This window comes from Scyliorhinus torazame, chromosome 3 (assembly GCF_047496885.1).
Source record: "Scyliorhinus torazame isolate Kashiwa2021f chromosome 3, sScyTor2.1, whole genome shotgun sequence".
Lineage (NCBI taxonomy): Eukaryota > Metazoa > Chordata > Chondrichthyes > Carcharhiniformes > Scyliorhinidae > Scyliorhinus > Scyliorhinus torazame.
This window is the reverse complement of record NC_092709.1, coordinates 333,661,130-333,685,897: the sequence shown is the minus strand read 5'-3', so window position 1 is coordinate 333,685,897 and position 24,768 is coordinate 333,661,130. Positions and strand designations below refer to the sequence as shown.

At 49.3% G+C, this 24,768-nt stretch overlaps 1 protein-coding gene across 1 annotated transcript in view; it reads right to left on the bottom strand.

Annotated features, from left to right (window-relative positions):
• The window catches only part of LOC140409297 (sperm flagellar protein 1-like), a 151,096-nt gene that overhangs the window by 9,937 nt on the left and 116,391 nt on the right, over nucleotides 1–24,768 (bottom strand). Inside the window, exons 4-6 of the mRNA XM_072497677.1 lie at nucleotides 19,502–19,541; nucleotides 17,200–17,287; nucleotides 6,821–6,932 (exon numbers count right to left, since the gene is read on the bottom strand). Of these exons, the coding sequence (XP_072353778.1) occupies nucleotides 6,821–6,932; nucleotides 17,200–17,287; nucleotides 19,502–19,541 (240 nt within the window). The remainder of the gene's footprint in view (nucleotides 1–6,820; nucleotides 6,933–17,199; nucleotides 17,288–19,501; nucleotides 19,542–24,768) is intronic.

The following is a 24,768-nucleotide window of genomic DNA, read 5'->3' as shown; positions in this document are numbered from 1 at the left end:
ATGTCAGTTTCCGGATCATTCATGTGCTTTCTTGCTCACATGCCCCCCACAGGAACGCCCCTTCGCACCCCCCCCCCTCTGGGTTGCTGTTGCTGCTGTCCGACCTTCATCTAACGCTCCGCGAGATGATCTAGGAACGGTTGCCACCGCCTGTAGAACCCCTGCGCAGACCCTCTCAAGGCAAACTTTATCCGTTCCAACTTGATAAACCCAGCCATATCATTTATCCAGGCCTCCACGCTGGGGGGCTTCGCCTCCTGCCACATTAGCAAGATCCTTCGCCGGGCTACTAGGGACGCAAAGGCCAGAATACCGGCCTCTTTCGCCTCCTGCACTCCCGGCTCGTCCACTACTCCAAATAGTGCTAGCCCCCAGCTTGGCTTGACCCGGACTTTCACCACCTTAGATATTGTTCCCGCCACTCCCCTCCAGAACCCCTCCAGTGCCGGGCATGACCAAAACATATGCACATGGTTCGCCGGACTTCCTGAGCACCTCCCACATCTTTTCTCCACCCCAAAGAGCCTACTCAGCCTCGCCCCCGTCATATGCGCTCTATGAACCACCTTAAATTGTTTCAGGCTAAGCCTGGCACACGAGGAAGAGGAATTAACCCTACTTAGGGCATCAGCCCATAGCCCCTCCTCAATCTCCTCCCCCAACTCCTCCTCCCATTTACCCTTCAGCTCCTCTACCAAAGCCTCCCCTCTTCTTTCATCTCCTGGTATATTGCCGACACCTTGCCCTCCCCAACCCATACGCCCGAGATCACCCTATCTTGAATCCCCTGTGCCGGGAGTAGCGGAAATTCCCTCACCTGCCGCCTCACAAACGCCCTCACTTGCATGTACCTGAAAGTGTTTCCCGGGGGTAGCCCAAACTTCTCCTCCAGCGCCCCTAAGCTCGCAAACGTCCCGTCAATGAACAGGTCCCCTATTCATCTAATCCCTACCCGATGCCAGCTCTGAAATCCCCCGTCCATCCTTCCTGGGACAAACCGATGGTTGTCTCTGATCGGGGACCACACCGAGGCTCCCGTCGCACCCCTGTGCCGTCTCCACTGCCCCCAGATCTTTTGCGTTGCCGCCACCACCGGGCTCGTGATATACCTTGTCGGCGAGAGCGGCAGCGGTGCCGTCACCAGCGCCCCCAGGCTCGTTCCTTTGCAGGACGCCATCTCCAACCTCTTCCACGCCGCCCCCTCTCCCTCCATCACCCACTTATGGATCATTGCCATGTTGGCTGCCCAATAATAATCACCCAGATTCGGCAATGCCAACCCTCCTCGATCTCTGCTACGCTCCAAGAACCCCCTCCTTACCCCCGGGGTCTTGCTCGCCCACACAAATCCGTAATGCTCCTGCTTATCCTCTTAAAAAAGGCCTTAGTAATCACAATTGGGAGGCATTGGAATACAAAAAGAAATCTCGGGAGGACCACCATTTTAACCGACTGTACCCTACCCGCCAGCGAGAGTGGAAACATGTCCCTCCTTTTAAAATCCTCCTCCATATGTTTCACCAATCGTGTCAAATTGAGTTTATGCAGTGCCACTCAAATCCTAACTACCTGAATCCCCAAATATTGAAAGCTCCTTTCCGCCCTCCTCAACGGTAGGTCCTCTATCCCGCTTCCCTGGTCCCCCGGATGGATCACAAAGAGCTCACTCTTTCCCACATTGAGCTTATAGCCCAAAAAGTCTCCAAACTCCCGTAGGATCTGCATTACCTGAACCATCCCCTCCACTGGATCCGTCACATACAGCAACAGGTCGTCTGCATACAGCGACACTCGACGTTCCTCTCCCCCTCGAACCACCCCCTTCCATTTCCCCGACTCCCGTAGCGCCATGGACAAAGGTTCAATTGCTAATGCGAGCAGCAGAGGGGACAGGGGGTACCCCTACCTCGTCCCTCGATACAGCCGGAAATACTCCGACCTCCGCCGGTTCGTGCCCACACTCGCCACCGGGGCTTTATACAGGAGCTTAACCCAACTAATAAACCCTCCCCCGAACCTCCTCAACACTTCCCAGAGATAGTCCCACTCTACCCGATCAAAGGCTTTCTCCGCGTCCATGGCTGTCACTATCTCCGCTTCTCCCTCCACCGATGGCATCATTATCACATTTAAGAGCCTTCGCACATTAGTGTTTAACTGCCTACCCTTTACGAATCCCGTCTGGTCCTCATGAATCACCCCCGGAACACAGTCCTCAATCCTCATGGCCAACATTTTTGCCAGCAACTTAGCATCTACATTAAGGAGCGAGATCTGTCTATATGACCCACATTGCAGTGGGTCCTTATCCCGCTTTAAGATCAAAGAGATCGTCGCCTCCGACATTGTCAGCGGCAGGGTCCCCTCCTCCCTTGATTCATTGAAGGTCCTTACCAGCAACAGGGCTAACAGGTCTACATACTTCCTGTAGAACTCCACCGGGAACCCATCCGGCCCCGGGGCCTTCCCTGCCTGCATGCTCCCCAGTCCTTTAACCAGCTCCTCCACCCCAATTGGCGCCCCCAGACCAGCCACCTCCTGCATCTCCACCCTTGGGAACCTCAACTGATCCAAGAATTGCCGCATCCCCTCTTTTCCCCCTAGGGGCTGGGACCTATACAGTTCCTCGTAAAAGGCCTTAAAAGCCTCATTCACTTTCCCAGCACTCCGCACCGTAGTTCCCCTGCCATCTTTGACTCCATCTATTTCCCTCGCTGCCATCCTCTTACGGAGCTGGTGTGCCAGCATCCGGCTCGCCTTCCCCCCATATTCATATATCGCCCCCTGTGCCTTCCTCCACTGTGCCTCTGCCTTCCCTGTGGTCAACAGGTCGAACACCGTCTGGAGACTTTGTCTCTCCCTGAGTAGTCCCTCATCCGGAGCCTCTGCATAGCTCCTGTAAAATCTCCCCCACTAACCTCTCCCTTTCCCTGCCCTCGCTCTTCACCCTGTGAGCCCTGATGGAGATTAGCTCTCCCCTGACCACCGCCTTCAGCGCCTCCCATACTACTCCCACCTGCACCTCCCAGTTGTCGTTAGCCTCCAGATATCTTTCAATACACCCCCGCACCCTCCCGCACACTTCCTCGTCTGCCAGCAGTCCCACATCCAACCTCCACAACGGGCGTTGGTCCCTCTCCTCCCCTAGCTCCAGCTCCACCCAGTGCGGGGCATGGTCTGAAATGGCAATGGCCGAATACTCCGTTCCCTCCACTTTCGGGATCAGTGCCCTGCCCAAAACAAAAAAATCTATCCGGGATAGGCCTTATGTACGTGGGAGAAAAAAGAAAATTCTTTGGCCAAAGGTCTGGCAAATCTCCACGGATCTACTCCCCCATCTGATCCATAAACCCCCTAAGCACCTTGGCCGCAGCCGGCCTCCTCCCCATCCTAGATCTGGAACGATCTAATGCTGGGTCCAGCACCGTGTTAAAATCCCCACCCATTATCAAGCTCCCTACCTCCAGGTCCGGTATACGCCCCAACATCCGTTTCATGAATCCAGCATCGTCCCAGTTTGGGGCATATACATTCACCAGTACTACCTCCGTCCCCTGCAACCTACCACTCACCATCACGTATCGGCCTCCCTTGTCCGCTACTATGTTCTTGGGCTCAAATGACACCCGCTTTCCCACCAGTATTGCCACCCCTCTATTCTTCGCATCCAGACCTGAATGGAACACCTGTCCCACCCATCCCTTCCTTAACCTGACCTGATCTGCCACCTTCAGATGTGTCTCCTGAAGCATGGCCACGTCTGCCTTCAGTCCCTTTAGGTGCGCAAACACTTGGGCCCTCTTAACCGGCCCATTTAGGCCTCTCACATTCCACGTGAATGTGAGAGGCCCCCCCCCCCCCACCGACTAGCCATCTCCTATCTTAGGCCAGTCCCATGCTCGCGCCTCCCACTCCCTCCAGTCCCCCAGGTGGGGAACCCCCGCCCCGACCATCTCTTCCATTTTCAGTTCCCCCTCGGACAGTGCAGGAACAACCCTAGAATCCCCCCCCCTCCCCCCCATCTAGATCTACATCTAGCACTTTTGCTCCCCCATATTACTTACGTGAGTCAGCTGACCTCTGCTGACCCCGGCTTCCCCCGCCTTCCCGTTGATCTCCCCGTGTGGGAGTCTCTCCTCCTCACCTTCCTCCATCCCCCCCCTCTTTTGGCGCGGGAAAAAAGCCCGCGCCTTCCTGAACCAGCCCCGCCCCCTGTGGCGCAGCTCCTGTTGCGGCCATCATCCCAGTTCCCTCATCCCCGAGTCTCACCTCCCTCCAGGACCGACGCCCACATTCCCCATCATCATCATTTTGTCTACAGACAGGAAAAAAGGAAATTTTAGGAATAACTCTACCCACATCCCCATCCATCATCCCACCCACAAAATATTCTTTACCCATATTTACAACCCCTTATCCAACTACATCCCATGAGTTCGAGTCCAGTTTTTCCGTCTGCATGAAGGTCCAAGCCTCTTCTGGCGTTTCAAAATAATAGTGTCAGTCCTGATAAGTGACCCACAGTCGCGCAGGCTGCAGCATGCCAAACCTGACTCTTTTTCTATGCAGCACCGCCTTGGCCCGGTTGAAGCCAGCTCTCCTCTTTGCCACCTCCGTGCTCCAATCCTGGTATACTCGGATCACCGAGTTCTCCCATCTGCTGCTCCGCACCGTCTTGGCCCATCTCAGCACACTTTCTTTATCCACGAAGCGATGGAACCTTGCCACTATCGCCCTTGGCGGCTCATTTGCCTTGGGTCTCCTCGCCAGGACCCGGTGAACCCCTTCCAGCTCCAGGGGGGTCGGAGAGGCCTCCGCACCCATCAGCGAATGGAGCATCGTGCTCACGTATGCCCCAGCATCAGCTCCCTCCACTCCTTCGGGAAGACCCAGGATCCGGAGGTTCTTCCTCCTCGACCTGTTCTCCAGGACCTCAATTGTCTCGGCCCACGTCCTGTGCACCACCTCGTGCGCCTCCATTTTTACCGCCAGGCCCTGGATATCGTCCTCGTTGGTGTTCACCTTATCATTCACCTCACGAAGCTCCACCGCCTGGGTCTTCTGGGTCACCTTCAGCCCCTCGATCGCCAACAGCATCGGCGCCAGCACCTCCTTTTTCAGCAACTCCACGCATCACATGAAGAACTCCTGCTGGTCTGGCCGCCATGCTGCTTGCACTCCGCTCTCCACCATCTTGCCTTCTTCTCCCCATTCTGTTCTCTGCTCCATGGCCTCTTTCCTCGTTGCTCCACTGCTGCTCCCTGCCAAATATTGTGGGGGGGGGGACCTCACTGCTCCTTCCCACACGGGATCAGTCAAAAAAAAACTCCGTTGGGGCTCCTCTGGTGAGTCCGAAAGTCCGTTTTCGCGGGAGCTGCCGAAACGTGGGCTTAGCTCCGCATCGCCGCAACCGGAAGTCCTCAGTTTTGTCTAATTTTTGACAGTTGTGTTTGCGTTTCTTTCTTTTTATTGTTTGGGGGGGGGGTTGTTAAAAATTTTGTTGGAAAATTTGAATAAACACATAAAAAAAAAAGAAATATTTAGATGTGCACTTGCGATGGATGCCAAGGCATAGAAGGCTATTGACCAAGTGCTGGAAAATGGGATTAGAATAGCGCAGACGCGATGGGCCGAATGACCTTTTCTATGCTGTAGCCCTCTATGATTCTATGACTTTTTCAGGGTAGGGCAATGACATCTACCTCAGCAGTGTTACACATTTCCCGAAGCAATAGTAATAAAAATAAGAGTTGTATTGTTTAAATTTATTCTCAGTCGGGTGAATTATGAGGACAAGTTGAATGGACTCGGAGTAAAAGCTGAAACTGCTGGAAGCACTCAGCAGGTCAGGCAGCGCCTGTGGAGAGAAAAATTGTGGGAATGTTTCAGGTTGCACTTCATCAGAACATGAAAACAATATTGTCAATAGGTTATTAACCTGAAACACTAACTCTATCCCTCTCTCCACAAATGGTGCCTGAGTATTGCCAGCATTTTCTATTGTTATTTCAGATCTCCAGCTTCTGCAGTATTTTGAATTTGCATAGACTACGCTTGAATTTCCTTGCGTCTAGAAGATCCAGGGATGATCTAATAAGATGATTAAAAAGGAGTTGGTGGACTGGATAGAGAAAAACATTTTCCTCTGGTGGACAAAACAAGTGGGCATTAACCTTACAATTGGGGCTTGGCCATTCGGGGGTTATTGCCAGGAAACCTGAAACTCCCACCATCAAAAATAGTTGTTGAGGCTGGTGGTGTACAGAAAATTTCAACGTTGAGATTTATGATCGGCGAGAGTATTAAGGGTTGACGAACCTAGATGGTTAGATGGAGTCAAGGTATCGAAGGATGATATCAAAGGGAAAGTGGATGGCGACTTGAGGGAAATAAATTTGCAGGGCTACGGGAATAGAGTGGGGGGATGGGACTGACTGCATTGCTCGTCAAAGGCAAATACATTTGGACTCAATGGACCAAATGGTCTCCTTCTGCGTCATAATAATGACTCTGTCACTCAAACAGCCACTATCTAATTAAACTGCAGAACTAGTTCGAGGGGCTAACTCCTCTTCCTATGTTAAAAGCAAATGGCTGGGGATGCTGGAATCTGAAACAAAAACACAAAATACTGGACCATCTCAGCAGGTCTGACAGCATCTGCGGAGAGAGAAGGGAGCTAACATTTCGAGTCTGGATGACTCTTTGTCTGACAGAGAGCCACCCAGACTCGAAACGTTGGCTGCCTTCTCTTTCCACGGATGCTGTCGGCCTGTTGAGGTTGTCCGGCATCATATTTTGTTTTTGTACCTGCTCCTACCTGGATAGTTTCCTGAAAGGCCAGCAGAGCCTGTTCTTTCTCCTCCATCAAGATCCGTACTTCTGGGCTCAGTTGGCTTTTCTGTCCACATCCGAGTTGAGCCTTCATTGGGCTGGAAATAAGGACAGTATCCGAAAATGTTATTCGTCACTGGAACAAGAACTTGTGTAGAAAATTAAATGAGATTCAGCAAACAGATCCCTGTCCCTTGACCAATTTCTGGGTGGCACAGCGACCAAAGGGAATTTGTTCTGGCTCGGTGAAAAACTCATCTGCCCTCTGGCTTCTTCGCCAATTAACCAAATTCTATAGCCTCTGGATACCGGGCCACTGCCAGTGGAAGCAGATTCTCTTTCTCACGCCATCAAAACCTTTTTCAATTCTTCGCTTCTAGAGAGCCAAGCTGAGGACAAAGGAAATAGAAACAATAGTGCTAGCAGATTGTTCGATATTATTATTTAAAAAAAATTTTAAATTCCAAATTCATTTTTTCCAATTAAGGGGCAATTTGACGTGGCCAATCCACCTGGCCTGCACATTTTTGGGTTGTGGGGGCGAAACCCACGCAAACACGGGGAGAATGTGCAAACTCCACATGGACAGTGACCCAGAGCCGGGATCGAACCTGGGACACTTGTGCTGTGAGGCTGCAGTGCTAACCACTGTGCCACCTTTTGTTCGATATTATGTTGGCTTTTATTTAATTGATAAGTGGGGTTTAACTGTGCATTAATTGGTGTCACATTTGCCTACATAACAATACTTTGTTTTTCACAATCACTGTCTGTGATTTGAAGTTGTGAAAAGATATTCCTATGCTAGTTTCTCTTGAATTGGAGTAAATAAGCAGATTGGGATATCCCTGCATCTGAATCTGATTCCCTCTCTTACCTTTTGGCTGAGTCTCAGTCCAGTCAAAGCTCTGCATGCATCAGAGGGATAAACCTCCAGCTACGAGTTGTGTGTCGTAGGCCATACAGACCAGAAGTGAAAGGCCTGGGGCTAGATTCTCCGTTTGGGAGACTATATCCCCATGTCGGCGTGAAAACGGTGGTGTTTTACGCCAGGAAAACTGGCCCGGAGCATTGCCAGGTCCGTGGCCGCTCTTGCGCACGGTGGCGGCCTGCAGCGACCGCGCTGTGCTTCATGGTGGACTCGCCTGCGGACCCGGACCACAAAAATGGAACCAACCTCCAGTTGCTCGCGTGCCCCGGACCGCACCCCCACAGTGCCCCCAGCCCCGAATGAAGCTTCCCCCACCCACAAATCAGTCCCCCCCACCCCCGACTGTGGCGGCACCGGACTGAGTCCGCAGCCGCCACGCTAAGTTGAGACCATGAGTGTCCCACACCGCCGGGAACTCCGCCGGTCAAGGTCGGAGCGTCACAGGGCGGGCCTCAGGCAACGGCCTGAGGCTGTGGATACCGTGTCCGGCGTACTCCTGGAGTATGCCGTTTTTCAGGGGGTGGAGCATTTCAAAAGCGGCACCGCCCCCCGATTTTGGCATCATCGGGGATTCTCCACCTCCTCGCCGAACGCGGTTTCGGCATCGGGGATCGGAGAATCGAACCCCTGATCTCAAGGCAGTGCTGAAGTACTACTCTCAGCTGCAATAATACGGGTGCTGCAATTCACAGACTTGTTGTCCCTGTGCCATGGGGGTGAGGCTGCGACGATCAGCCAGGTTCTCCACTCCTGATTGCTCCTCAGAGGTTCTTTTCTCCATAATTGACCATCGGTAAGGGTGTCAACACTGGATGAATGTGTTTGCAAAGCATTTCCAGAAACACATGGGGCTGGATTCTCTGTTCCTGAGTCTAAGTGCTGACGCCAACATCAGAATAATCGGCACCACACCCGCACCGATTCCGCTACCGGTGAGGGGTTAGCACTGACGCCGCGTGGTACACCCACAGAACACACGAAAAGCGGTACAGGAATCGCCTTGTCCGTGATGGACACACGGAAGGCTTACAATCTGCAGCCGCGCATACATTATATACCCCTCGCACACACACCGATCGCGCCTGAAAAGATGGCATTGGTTGTGCTGGACCGCGCCTCTGTCCACCCCGACCCCACAGCCCACTTCCAGGCCACCCCCCAACCCTGGCAGAAGCTCCCCGGTCAGTGGCATGACTGTCGGCGAAGTATGGCGGTGCTGGACACTGACCGTACGCCCCCTCTCTCTCTCCGCAGCCATCACAACAGGCACAAGACTGTTGAGAGCACACTTGGACCGGGCCACCGGGAATACAGCCCATTGGAGTCAGAGCATTGCAGGTGGGTCTGCTAATGAGATGCACTGTAAATTCTATGATTCTATGCGAACACGGTTGCAACTACGCATGGCGTGCGTCGCAATGATGCTGTCCTTGAGGGGGCGAAACATTGCGATCTGGCGTCAAACTGGCGCGATTTCAGCATCGGGAGCTATTCTCTGCCGGATCGCATGCTCCGATTTTGGAGTGGCCACTGGAGAATCCCGCCCATGTTCTTTCTTCTTTATTCTTTCATTTGATGTGGGCGTCGCTGGCTGGGCCAGAATTTGTTGTCCATTCCTGATTGCTACTGAACTGAGTGGCAATGCGTGGCACTGAAGCCAACACTGCTAGGGTGGCGTCAGCAGTGCAAAGCCTGGAGCACGACGCGGCACCATGACTGAAGGTTTCCAAGTTGTTGCGCAGTCGGTGATGGCCATGTCTGAGGGCCTTGGCAGACTGTCTGACTCGCTGGGAGATGTGATCCAGTACCAGGCTGACCTTGATGAGGTTCTGTGGGACATGTCCTGCTCTCAGATGGCAACGGTTGAGGCGCTGTAGAGCATGTCCCAGTCACTGAGGAGCATCGCCGAGGGCATCAACACCTCGATGCAGGTATCGGGGAGCCACCATGGCTGGCAGAGCCAGATGATGCAGGGGCAGCCAGGGTTTGACTCAGCTGCCGTTCCTTCCCAAGATGAACCCCAGAGCCCTATCGGCACCGAGCAGGAGGAGGGGGGCACTGGGTGCCAAACCGGACCCGTCCCATGGAGTAGGGATGGTGACCACCCACTCCCCCGAGTTCCACCCCTCTGATGAGGCTACGTCTCGAGGTCAGCACACAGGACAGGGCGGCACGGCTGTGCAAATGCGATCAACAAGTGTGCCGAGGTCCTCCGGCCCCAGAGCCCCTAGAAGACGCCCACCAGGGACATCGAAGGCCATGGGACGAGGTAAGCAGCTGGCTGCCTCCATCTCAGAAGTGCATCCTGGGAGAGAGCTAGGAAGGTGAAGCAGGTTCAGGATCACTGAGGGTACCGGGGGAGGGGGAGGGGGGGTTTGTTGGAGAAATTTGGGGAGAGTTGGGCGGCACCAACAGGAGTGGGGAACTGTATGACACCTGTGACACATTAAAAACCCTTGAGCACAGCCAGTATGACACCTCTGTCACTTTCTTCCGCTATGCAGGATAACCTCTGAACCCTTGGCCCATCTCTCCAGGCATCTTCCTCTCCCCGTAGCACTCACCCACCCTCTGGCCAAGGACATAAGACCATAAGACATATGAGCAGAATGAGGCCACTCGACCCATCGAGTCTGCTCCACCATTCAATCATGGCTGATATTTTTTCATAAGACCATAAGAGCATAAGACAACGGAGCAGAATTAGGCCACTCGGCCCATCGAATTCCACAGATTCACCATCCTCTGGCTGAAGAAATTCCTCCTCATCGCTGTTTTAAAGGATCGTCCCTTTAGTCTGAGATGGTGTCCTCTGGTTCTAGTTTTTCCTGCAAGTGGAAACATCCTCTCCACGTCCACTCTATCCAGGCCTCGCAGTATCCTGTAAGTTTCAATAAGATCCCTCCTCATCCTTCTGAACTCCAATGAGTACAGACCCAGAGTCCTGAACCGTTCCTCATATGACAAGTACTTCATTCCAGGGATCATTCTTGTGAACTTCCTCTGGACCCTATCCAAGGCCAGCACGTCCTTCCTTAGATACGGGGCCCAAAACTGCTCACAATACTCCAAATGGGGTCTGACCAGAGCCTTATACAACCTCAGAAGTACATCCCTGATCTTGTATTCTAGCTCTCTTGACATGAATGCTAACATTGCATTTTCCTTCTTAACTGCCGACTGAACCTGCACATTAACCTTAATGTTAATGGTCCCTTTGTGTTTCTGATTTCCAAAGCATTTCCCTATTTAGAAAATAGTCTATGCCTCCATTTCTCCTTCCAAAGCGCATACTTTTCCACATTGTATTTCATTTGCCACTTCATTGCCTACTCTCTTAACTTGTCCAAATCCTTCTGCAGCCCCCTTGCTTCAATACTACCTGCCCCTCTACAGATCTTCATTTCATTTTCATTTTTTCTTTGTATCATCTGCAAACTTAGCAACAGGCCTTCAGTTCCTTCTTCCAGATCATTAATGTATATTGTGAAAAGTTGTGGTCCCAGTACAGACCCCTGAGGCGCATCACTAGTCACCGGCTGCCATCCTGAAAAAGACCCCTTTATCCCCACTCTCTTTATTCTGCCAGTCAGCCAATCCTCTATCCATGCCAGAATCTTACCCTTAACACCATGGGCTCTGAACATATTTAACAGTCTCCTATGCGGCACCTTGTCAAAATAAATAAATCTAAATAAATCACGTCCACTGATTCTCCTTTGTCTAACTTCCTTGTTAGCTCCTCAGAGAACACTAACAGATTTATCAGACATGACCTCCCTTTGACAAAGCCGTGCTGACTCAGTCCTATTTTACCATGCACTTCCAAGTACTTCGCGATCTCATCTTTAATAACATACTCTAAAATCTTATCAATGACCGAAGTCAGGCTAACCAGCCTATAATTTCTCGTCTTCTGCCTCCTTCCCTTCTTAAACAGTGGTGTTACATTAGCCACTTTCCAGTCCTCTGGGACCCTTCCGGCCTCTAGTGATTCCTCAAAGATCACCACCAATGCCTCCACAATTTCCTCAGCTATCTCTTTTAGAATCCTGGGGTGTAGTCCATCCGGTCCAGGTGACTTATCCACCTTCAGACCTTTCAGTTTCCCCTGAACCTTCTCCTTAGTGATGGCCACTGCACTCACCTCTGTCCCCTGGTTTTCCTGGAGCTCTGGCAGCCCACTGGTGTCTTCCACCATGAAGACTGATGCAAAGTAACTATTCAGTTCATCTGCCATTTCTTTGTTTCCTATTATTTCTTCTCCAGCCACGTTTTTCAGTGGTCCAATGTCTATTTTTGCCTCTCTCTTACCTTTTATATATTGAAAGAAACTCTTCCTATCTTATTTCATATTACAAGCTAACTCGCACTCCTATTTCATCTTCTCTCCCTTATTGCTTTTTTAGTGTCCTCTGCTCGCTTTTAAATGATTCCCAATCCTCTGGCTTCCCACTAATCCTTCCCACTTTGTATGCTTTTTCTTTTCCTTTAATGCTGTCCTTGACTTCCCTCGTCAACCATGGATGCCTTGTCCTGCCCTGAACATGTTTCTTCCTCCTTGGGATGAATTTCTGCGGTGCCTCCCGAATAACCCTCAAAAACGCCTGCTATTGCTATACCACTGTCTTCCCTGCTAGTCTCCTTTTCCCTTCAACTCTGGCCAGCTCCTCCCTCATGTCTTTGTCATTACCCTTATTTAATTGTAATACCGTTACATCTGATTGCAGCTTCTCCCCCTCAAACTGCAGGGTAAATTCTATCATATTGTGGTCACTGCTCCCTAAGGGTTCTTTCACCTTAAGACCCCTAATCAAGTCTGCCTCATTACACATCACCAGATCCAGAATTGCCTGTTCCCTAGTGGGCTCTACCACAAGCTGCTCCAAAAAAACATCTCTTAAACATTCCACAAATTCCTTTTCTTGGGATCCACTACCAACCGTATTTTCCCAATCCACCTGCATAACTCCCATCAGGGTCTTTTTACCTTTGCGTTCTGATTCTATATCGTTCCTTGCTATCGATTTAACTTCATTCCTTACTAACAATGCAACCTCGCCCCCTTTGTCCATCTGTCTGTCCTTTCGAAAGGACACATATCCTTGTATATTTAGATACCAGCCCTGATCCCCTTGCTGCCACATCTCTGTGATGCCCTCAACATCGTACCGGCCAATTTTGATGTGCGCAACAAGCTCATTTATCTTCTTCCTTACACTGCGTGCATTAAGATAAAATACCTTCAGTCATGCATCGACCACCTTCTTTCTCACACTTGTCACCTTTTTTGCTCTGCCTGAGGGTGATGTTCTATTGTTTTTGTGCTCTATTTCCCCTTCAGTTATGACACCTTCTAAGCTCATGCTCTTGTTCCCACCCCCCTGCCATATTAGTTTAAATCCTCCCAAGTGACACTAGCAAACCTCCCAGCCAGGATATTGGTGCCCTTCGAGTTTAGATGCAACCTGTCCTTCTTGTACAGGTCGCACATGCCCCGGAAGAGATCCCAATGGTCCAGAAATCAGAAATCCTCCCTCCTACACCACTAGTTTAGCCACGTGTTTAGCTGCACTATCCTCCTATTTCTTGCCTCACTGGCACGTGGCACAGATAGCAATCCTGAGATTACTATTCTGCCTAACTCCCTGAACTCCTTCTGCAGGACCTCATCACTCTTTCTGCCTATGTCATTGGTGCCTATGTGTACTACGACCGCTGGCTGTTCACCCTCCCCCTTCAGGATGTCCTGTGTTCATTCAGAGACATCCTTGACCCTGGCACCAGGGAGGCAACACACCACCCTGGAATCTCTTTCACTTCCACAGAAGCGCCTATCTATGTCCCTTACTATAGAGTCCCCTCCTGCACTTTGCCCCCCCCTGCACTTTGCCCTCCCCTGTTGAGCAACAGAGCCAGTTGTGGTGCCACTGTTCTGGCTGCTGTTATTTTCCACTGATAGACTATCCCCCCCAACAGTATCCAAAAAGGTATACCTGTTAGAGAGGGGAACAGCCACAGAGGATTCCTGCACTGACTGCCTGCCCTGTCTAGTGGTCACCCATCTGTCTGCCTGCACTTTGGGTGTGACCATATCTCTATAACTCCTATCTGTGACACTTTCCACCACCTGCATGCTCCTAAGTTCATCCAACTGCTGCCCCAACCGAACCACGCTGTATGTGAAGAGCTGCCATTGGTCACACTTGCTGCAGATGTAGTCGACCGGAACGCAGGAAGCGTCACAGATCTGCCACATCTCACAGTTGGAGTACTGAATCCCGCTGAGTGACATTTAAGCACCAGTTAATTAATTTGAAATAAACACTTGAATTATTGATAGATTGAGTTACAATTAACTATATGGCCCTATTGATAGATTTTTACTGTAAAATTAAATGCTAAATACTAATCTCTGCCCTCAGGTTTAGTTACTCCACTATCTAGTTAATCAATTAGATTTGTTTTGCAATATTATTTTTTTTCAAATTTAACAGATTCCCAACCAGCCAATCAGGTCACAGCTTTACTGTGATGTCACTTCAGTCCCCCCCCCTCCCCCTGAATTTGAAAAGGCATTAAAATCACTTACCTTCCCAGGATGGTCTCTGGATCTCTCCCTGCAGATTAACAGTTACAAGCCAGAAGAAGGAAAACCAAACGATAGGGAACAAGCACCTCCTCCCACGCTGCACCGAATTACCCCATTGCACCAAATTACCAAGTTTCACCTCACTCTAGCTGTCTCACTCATTCAGGATGTCTCGACTTCACCGTGCGCATGTCCCCGGAGCTGTCTCCCATCCCCTGAGTGTTCAGATGTTGGCTGCTGCGTGTGTGGTGTTCCCTCCCGCAGTGTTCAACCACAGTGTCCAGGCATCAAGGTGTGATTGGGCAATGACTCCCACATGCTACATGGCCCGCCCACCCACGGAAATCCATGGGTTGTGTGAAGTGCTCACTTAACCACAATTGCCAATTCCCTAATAGTAATAGCCTTCAGCCACACGGCCAGAGGCCTCGGCAGTTGGTAGGGGTTATGGGTGATCGGTGGGGCAGGTGGGTAGGGGCTAGGCTTGCCCCCGGAACGGGTACACACGATCCAGGGGTTGGCATTCTGCTGCCACCAGCAGATGCCCCCACCCCCCAGCGCCTTCCCCTCCCCCTCTTTCTATGGCGGCCCAACCCTCCGGAAGGTGCCCCCCCACCCAGTTGAGGGTCCCCCTGCCGAGTGCCCTCGGGTCCTTTGTTTGTGAGCAAAGATGGCTACTCACTCCTTGGCTCCCCACAGAAGCCCTTCTGCCAGGTTCCTGTTTTTCAAAAGGAGTACTAATCAGCACCAGAATGACCACTTACTGAGGAAGCTGCTGAATGACGGGGGGGCCATTGGATATGGGGTGGCTCCCTTTAATTGTATGGAAATAGGGCTTTAGTGGTGATATTTGGCTTTCGCCACCCTACGGTGAGATCCCTAGTGGGCTGGTTGCATCGCAAACTGTTTGGCACCTTGTGCAGTTCTCATTTTCGGCCTCTCCCACTGTTCACTGGCCTCGTTTCGCTCAAGGAGCAGGGCATGGGAATTGCGCCCATTGTGTTGAACATGCTGAAACTCAATTTTCTTTATTCATGTTGTCAAGAATGTGTGGTAACCTGACCACAAAAAGGTAATTGAAACAATGTGGTGAAAGTTGAATCGTCTTTAATATACAAAAGTGACGACGTTTAAAATACAATATGGACTCAAAACCGGGAGCAACTAGCTAAACATCGATATAACAGTAACAGAATAGAATTAGAACTAATGACAATGAAATACCAATATACACAGGTAACAACAACTAAAGACAGAACTTACTGATGGCATCAGCAATGGATTTAAGTAAGTAGATGTATAATAATAGCACTCTATAACAATTTCATATGGCAGCAGCCTGGTTATATCTCTGAATCAATTTACTTTCTTGGAATCCATGGTGAATAAGCCAAAATTGATAATTCTGTAAGAAAGAATTGTGTTTCAGACTGTCCTTTTTCAATATAGTTACACCGTATGTGGAACTTTTCCGGCAAGTGTTGGCAGACTACGTTTGCCTCCACACAACGGTTTGAATATCTTGTGGGCAGAACATGGCATGCAAGGTTGTGCTCATCGATTGCACCTTTCTGAATCACAAGGAGCCCAGCCAAATTGCCCAACCCATTCCTTGTACATGCACAGCCAGGCAATGCATACAACCAGTCAATGGACACATGTCACACAACCTGCAGACGGGCAATGTGTGTCACCAGAGGCTGTACGTAGCCAGGCAGTACGTCGGGCCTTAAAACTTCTTGCATTGATATGCACCCCCAACGAAATATGTGCCCCGACTCATTTCAAAGAGGTGAAGATAGACTTTGAAAAGTTAAAGGAAAACGAGGGGAAGTTGTCTTGAGCATGGGCAAAACAATTGTTTGGAGCAGGCTTTTGAAGGTTGGTAAAGGTGTATAAACAAGCGGAGGCTTTTTGGATAGCTTTCAGGAATAAGAATCCAAAATGACTGGTGGTCCAGCAGGTGGAGAGTAAAGATGAGAGGGGGAATTCAAAAGGGCTCCATAGCAATGTTGAAGAATGGACATCGAGGTACCAATTGACAGCTGAGAGCAAGTATTTTTAAACATGGAATAAAACAAAAAATGCTAGAAACACACATAAGCTCTGATGGCATTAGTAGAGAGAGAGAAACAGAGTTGGGAAGTAACTTCTGAGCTCCCCAGTGCCGGATTTGGGGGTAACCCAAAGATGCGCTGGGAAATCCCTCTCAGAATTTTACAGTAAGCATTTGCATGGCAACTGAGCTGTGCTGTGAACCATCCAAAAATGCGATTTAAATCACAAACCTCGGATGGTTCTGACTGGGTTACACTAATAGTTACTCAGAAAAAGAAGAATTTGAACCTCTTCTAACTTCTGGGTAACTGTTGTAGAGACACAGACTGGCTACTCCATGGGATGCCCCCAACAACCTGAACTCCCCCCAGGAGACACCCTGGCACATCCACGATACCCCAACAGGACTCTCCCAGCCCTCAACTAACTACCCACTGCACCCCTCCACGATATTTCCTAACCCCCCATACCCTCATGGTATTCTCCCCACAATCCCAACACCCGACGAACCATCACTTCCCCATGGTATTCTGCACCCCGCCGACCCCCTTTGAATTTCCCCCAATCACAAGAGACTCCTCAACCACCCCCTCACCCACCTCCTCACTGGTATGACTTCCACCCCCAACCTGATTGTAACCCGCCAAACACACACACCCCTCCCTCCACACCGCAGGCATGACCAAAATACCCCCTCCCCTGAAAATTCTGCCCTTGGTGCCATCAGCAAACATGTATATACAGCTGTCTCTTATCTAGTCACAGAGTTATGAATTGGCAGTACCTCAATGCTGGATGGTCAGCTCGTAGTTGAATATAGTGATGATCCTCTGTTGCATAACCCTTTGACCGTGGTGATACCGGATAGTGACCTTGTGGGAAATTAAAAAGAAAAGTCAATATCATGGTAGGTTTTACAGAATAGTTTTCAAACGGGTAGCCTTGGAATTACACAGAAGTGAAGAGGAAAAGACGCCGGGAGTGAGATTTACTGTCAAGTAATGAAAAAGAGAGATAAACTATAATTATTGCCAAAACTGCCGACCTGCATACTTTCACATCTGGTGACATCTTTTATTTTTCCAATGTCCGTTCCTGAAGGTATGGAGTTATGTTAGGTGACTTTGGCAGCTTTCTACCATCTCATTCACCTGATCATTCCAAGGACAAGTGACTGGTCACAAAACAACATGGGGATAACTCACTTGAGGGTCTACATTTGAAATAAGTAGTGCAGTTTGTCATCCCATTTTGGTTTAAAGTCCCAGGCTCCCAATGATCAAGCCAGTTTCTGGCATTTCTTAGCCATTCTTGAGGTGTGAGCCTTGAGAAAATCAGCAATCTAAACTATCTTGGAGGAAGTCACAACTAGGCCCAAATCAATAATTATGAGAAGTTAACATACACAATGTAGGAAAAATATAAGAACATAAGAACTAGGAGCAGTAGTGGGCAATTCAGCCCCTCAAACCCGCTCCGCTGTTCAATATGCTCACAGCTGACCTCATCTTGACCTCATCTCGGACTCTTCCAGCCCGCTCCCCATAGCCCTTCATCCCTCTACTAATTAAAAAACTAGCGATCTCCTCCTTAAATTTGTTTAGCGTTCTGGAGTCCACTGCACTATGGGGTAGAGATTTCCACAGATTCACAACCCTTTGAGTGAGGTAATTCCTTCTCATTTCTGTTTTAAATCTGCCACCCCTTAGCCTAAAACTATGGCTTCTCATTCTAGAATGTCAAACAAGGGGAAACATCTGCTCTACATCTATCCGGCCAATCCCCTTTAGTATCTTATATACCTCCCCTCATTCTAAACGCCAGTGAGTATAGGCCTAAACTTCCCAAACTTTCTTCATAAGACAAGTCCTTCAGCCCTGGAATCAATCTAGTGAACCTTCTCTGAACCACCGTCAGCAAACGGCCAGAGAACTCTGGCCATTGTCTCACCAATTTTCCATACAGTTGCAACTGCACTTCCCTACTTTTATGCTCTATTCCATTAGCAATGAATGCCAAAATTTAATTTGCCTTCCTTATTACCTGCTGCACCTTCATACTAACTTTCTGTGATTCATGCACAAGGTCACCCAAATTCCTCTACACCAATGCATTTTGAAGTTTCTCTCCATTTAGATAACAAGTTGCTTTTTTATTCCACTGGCCAAAATGGATAACCTAATGCTTACCACGTTAAACTCCATCTGCCAAATTCTGGTCCACGCAGCTCACCGATCCAGCTCCAGTTGTATATTCATTGGAGGAATCACTGGTGTAAGCCCCATATGAAATGGGGTTAACCAGGTTTGGAAATTTGAGTGCAGTCTTTAAAAGCTAGCTCAGACTTACAATTCAGTAAGGTGAAGGAGTAATAGCTAAGTCTTAAAGTGCTTGCCCTATTCAGTTCATTGACAGGTCGTTTGACAGGATGCTTCAGGAGTTGTGGCGCTTTCCAAGAATGTCTGCCAAAGAAGCAACTGGGGACACACTTCAGTTAGCAGATATGCATTTAATTGCTATAAGGGGAAGGTTTATACACTTCTGGGTGCCCTTGGGAAAAAGCCTCCAAAAACAAATGTCTCTTGTGCCATCTGAAGAAAAGGAATTTCCGTGTTGAGTGCAACCTCTCTCGCCCACAGGACTGCAAGCTACTTCCCCAAAGAAATCAATGATCTTACTCAGGCAAATGAACATGCTGATCATTCTACCTTTTCTCCCATGGAAACCAGCACTTGCTTCATAGCCTCTTACGAGGCACACTACTGAAGGAAGGAGGCCCAGAGTTGGGATCTTAACATATAACATAAGTGTGTATAAACCTTCCCCTTACAGCAATTAAATGCATATCCAATCTTAATTATAAGGTTGATGAACTTTAATAATAATTTCTCTGAAAAATTGAAATACGTCTGAGGAAACAGTTCCCATGGGAGCTACGTACTTCACATTGAAAATGGTTTTCTGTGGAACAATGCCCTGACGTTCGTTCATTCATTTTGTCAATCTCAGCACAGCACCTACTGGACAACTGACGTAGATATTCACATGATACCGAGCACCAAATTGCGTTTAAAATAAACTCTTACCCATGTCTTGTTCCATTGCTGTGCTATAATACTCGAGGTCCTATGAAAAACATTAAGGCAAAACAATAATTGGAAACGCTTTGTTCAGCAATGTTACAACAAAATGAGTAATAAAAATATTCTTCATTATTGTCACAAATCGGCTTACATTAACACTGCAATGAAGTTACTGTGAAGTTACTAGTCACCACATTCCGGCGCCGGTTCGGATACACTTAGGGGGAATTCAGAATGTCCAATTCACCGAACAAGCACATCTTTCAGGACTTGTGGGAGGAAACCGGAGCAGCCGGAGGAAACCCACGCAGACACGGGGAGAATGTGCAGAGTCCGCACAGACAGTGACCCAAGCCGGGGATCGAACCTGGGACCCTGGAGCTGAGGAGCAACAGTGCTAACCACTGTGCTAGATGAGATTGAAATTTGAAACCAGCAATGGCCTCTTGAACATTCCGGAGTTTAATCGCTCCTGTCGTATTAGGTATACTGGTCTAATGCTGACTGCAACTGGATGCGGCTTAGATCAGAAAGATACTCCAGACCTTGAAGTTAGTTCAATCAGGTTTATTGAACTCATAGCACAGTTAGGACAGTTCTCTATGAGTTTGATTCTCTGCTAACTTAAGTGTGGTTATTCTGTCTGACTGAACCAGACTAGCTCTTAGCCACGTGGTGGAGGTGTGAGATTGTAACAATATTCTTGACTGACTCTCTAGATGTTCATCAGTGGAAAGAGGCGGAGTGTGAGTGCCTCATGTCTTTTATAGTCAGATCCCACCCCTGAGTGTCCTGCAGAGGACATCCACACAACAGCCCACCATCATATGTTTGAATGACATATGTGAAGTATTTACAAGAATAGGCCAATATTAACAGCACGGTAGCATTGTGGATAGCACAATTGCTTCACAGCTCCAGGGTCCCAGGTTCGATTCCGGCTTGGGTCACTGTCTGTGTGGTCTGCACATCGTCCCCGTGTATGCGTGGGTTTCCTCCGGGTGCTCCGGTTTCCTCCCACAGTCCAAAGATGTGCAGGTTAGGTGGATTGGCCATGATAAATTGCCCTTAGTGTTGGGTGGGGTTACTGGGTTATGGGGATAGGGTGGGGGTGTTGACCTTGGGTGGGGTGCTCTTTCCAAGAGCGGGTGCAGACTCGACGGGCCGAATGGCCTCCTTCTGCACTGTAAATTCTATGATCTATACATGCAGTGGATGTGAACATATGTACATGTGAAAACAGCTGTCTAATGTGAGAACACAGAACATAGCAAACAGAACAAATGTTCATAAGTCCAGTCTCTGTGGCTTGCGTCTGATCCTGGTCGACCGCCGGAGAGGTGGTGGTGGGGACGACAGCACCTTGATGGGCGGGGTTGACGCATGACTGGTGGCCTCGTGAGTAGAGGTATCAGGAGGTGGCAAAACAACAGAAAGAAACGGAGAAGAATGTGGTTGCAGGCAGACAACTTTGCACAGTGCCCGTCTGTTTCGTCGCACAACAGAACCATCAGCCAGACGCACAACATCCAAATGGGGGGCAGCCTGTCAAACAATGACAGCTGAAGCTGACCAGCCTCCATCAGGGATCTTGACCCGAAAGTGTCTGATGGGGATAACACAGGAAAATCGGTGGATGATCATCATAGCCCTGTTTTCGCCGGTCTCGGAGTTGCTGCACCTTCTGCAGCACCGGGAGGTGATCCAGGTTGGGCACATGTATGACTGGAAGTGTAGTTCGCAGGTCCCTGTTCATCAGGAGTTGAGCCGGAGATTTGCCAGTGGACAGTGGGGTCACCCTGTAGGCAAGCAGTGCAAGGTGAATGTCGCAGAATCCGCAGCCTTGCAGATGAGCTGCTTCACTATGTGCACCCCTTTCTCAACTTTTCCGTTTGACTGCGGATAGTGTGGGCTGGAAGTGACATGTTAGAACTCATACGACTGGGCAAACAGAGACCATTCATGGCTGCTGAAGCACGGGCCATTGTCACTCATGACAGTGAGTGGGATACCATGCCTGGAGAACGTCTCCTTACAGGCTTGATGCTGGTCCGAGATGTGAGGTCTGAGAGCTTCACGACTTCAGAGTAATTGGAAAAGTAATCAATGATTAACATGTAATCACGACCATTTGCATGAATGAGGTCGATGCCAACCTTGGACCACGGAGACGTTTCGATTTCATGCTGCTGAAGTGTCTCCTTACTCTGCGCTCGCTGGAAGCATTGACAGGTCGCACAGTTAAGGACCATGTTCGCGATGTCCTGGCTGATCCCGGGCCAGTAGACAGCCTGCCTGGCTCTGCATCTGCACTTTTCCACACCCAGGTGGCCCTCATGGATTTGACGGAGCACCAAGCTCTGGAGACTGTGTGGAATTACAATCCGGTCCAGTTTGAGGAGGATACCATCAACCACCATCAGGTCGTCCTTTACATTGAAAAATTGAGGGCACTGCCCTTTTTTGCCAGCCACTGGCTAGGTGTTGCATAACACGCTGCAAGAGTGGGTCTTTGGCTGTCTCCTCAGGGATACGAATCACCTTCTCATCAGATGTGACTCAACCTGTGACTCAATTTGACGGATGACGTTCAGTGGTTCACTAGACACGGTGATGGAGCGGGACAGATTATCAGCAATGGTGAGCTCCTTGCCAGGTGTATAGACCATGTCAAAGTCGTACCTTCTGAGTTTGAGGAGGATGCGCTGCAACCGAGGTGTACGTAGAACATAACAGCCCAGTACAGGCCCTTCGGCCCTCGATGTTGCGCCGACCTGTGAAACCCACTCTAAAGCCAATCTACACTATTCCCTTATCGTCCATATGTCTATCCAATGACCATTTGAATGCCCTTAGTGTTGGCGAGTCCACTACTGTTGCAGGCAGGGCATTCCATGCCCTTACTACTCTCTGAGTAAAGAACCTACCTCTGACATCTATCTTATATCCATCTCCCCTCAATTTAAAGGTATGTCCCCTCGTGCTAAACATCACCATCCGGGGAAAAAGGCTCTCACTGGATAGTGTGGGCTGGAAGTGACATGTTTGAACTGATACGACTGGGCAAACAGAGACCATTCTTGGCTGCTGAAGCACGGGCCATTGTCACTCATGACAGTGAGTGGGATACCATGCCTGGAGAACGTCTCCTTACAGGCTTGATGCTGGTCCGAGATGTGAGGTCTGAGAGCTTCACGACTTCAGAGTAATTGGAAAAGTAATCAATGATTAGCACGTAATCACGACCATTTGCATGAATGAGGTCGATGCCAACCTTGGACCACGGAGACGTTTCGATTTCATGCTGCTGAAGTGTCTCCTTACTCTGCGCTCGCTGGAAGCATTGACAGGTCGCACAGTTAAGGACCATGTTTGCGATGTCCTGGCTGATCCCGGGCCAGTAGACAGCCTGCCTGGTCCACCCTATCCAATCCTCTGCTCATCTTGTATGCCTCAATTAAGTCACCTCTTAACCTTCTTCTCTCTAACGAAAACAGCTTCAAGTCCCTCAGCCTTTCCTCACAAGATCTTCCCTCCATACAAGGCAACATTCTGGTAAATCTCCTCTGCACCCTTTCCAATGCTTCCACATCCTTCCTATAATGCGGCGACCAGAATTGCACACAATACTCCAAATGCGGCCGCACCAGAGTTTTATACAGCTGCAACATGACCTCATGGTTCCGAAACTCAATCCCTCTACCAATAAAAGCTAACACACCATACGCCTTCTTAACAACCCTCTCAACCTGGGTGGCAACTTTCAGGGATCTATGTACATGGACACCGAGATCTCTCTGCTCATCCACACTGCCAAGAATCTTACCATTAGACCAGTACTCTGTCTTCCTGTTATTCCTTCCAAAATGAATCACCTCACACTTTTCTGCATTAAACTCCATTTGCCACCTCTCAGCCCAGCGCTGCAGCTTATCTATGTCCCTCTGTAACTTGTAACATCCTTCTGCACTGTCCACAACTCCACCGACTTTAGTGTCATCTGCAAATTTACTCACCCATCCTTCTACGCCCTCCTCCAGGTCATTTATAAAAATGACAAACAGCAGTAGCCCCAAAACAGATCCTTGTGGTACACCACTAGTAACTGGACTCCAGTCTGAACATTTCCCATCAACCACCACCCTTTGTCTTCTTCCAGCTAGCCAATTTCTGATCCAAACTGCTAAATCACCCTGAATCCCATGCCTCCGTATTTTCTGCAGTAGCCTACCGTGGGGAACCTTATCAAACGCTTTACTGAAATCCATATACACCACATCAATTGCTTTACCCTCATCCACCTTATCAAAGAACTCAATAAGGTTTGTGAGGCACGACCTACCCTTCACAAAACCGTGTTGACTATCTCTAATCAAATTATTCCTTTCCAGATGATTATACATCCTATCTCTTATAAACCGTTCCAAGATTTTGCCCACAACAGAAGTAAGGCTCACTGAACTATAGTTACGGGGGTTGTCTCTACTCCCCTTCTTGAACAAGACACTGCTTGATTAGGGATAGTCAGCACGGATTTGTGAGGGGTAGGTCTTGCCTTACAAATCTTATTGAATTCTTTGAGGAGGTGACCAAGCATGTGGATGAAGGTAAAGCAGTGGATGTAGTGTACATGGATTTTAGTAAGGCATTTGATAAAGTTCCCCATGGTAGGCTTATGCAGAAAGTAAGGAGGCATGGGATAGTGGGAAATTTGGCCTGTTGGATAACGAACTGGCTAACCGATAGAAGTCAGAGAGTGGTGGTGGATGGCAAATATTCAGCCTGGATCCCAGTTACCAGTGGCGTACCGCAGGGATCAGTTCTGGGTCCTCTGCTGTTTGTGATTTTCATTAATGACTTGGATGAGGGAGTTGAAGGGTGGGTCAGTAAATTTGCAGACGATACGAAGATTGGTGGAGTTGTGGATAGTACGGAGGGCTGTTGTCGGCTGCAAAGAGACATAGATAGGATGCAGAGCTGGGCTGAGAAGTGGCAGATGGAGTTTAACCCTGAAAAGTGTGAGGTTGTCCATTTTGGAAGGACAAATATGAATGCGGAATACAGGGTTAACGGTCGAGTTCTTGGCAATGTGGAGGAGCAGAGAGATCTTGGGGTCTATGTTCATACATCTTTGAAAGTTGCCACTCAAGTGGATAGAGCTGTGAAGAAGGCCTATGGTGTGCTCGCGTTCATTAACAGAGGGATTGAATTTAAGAGCCGTGAGGTGATGATGCAGCTGTACAAAACTTTGGTAAGGCCACATTTGGAGT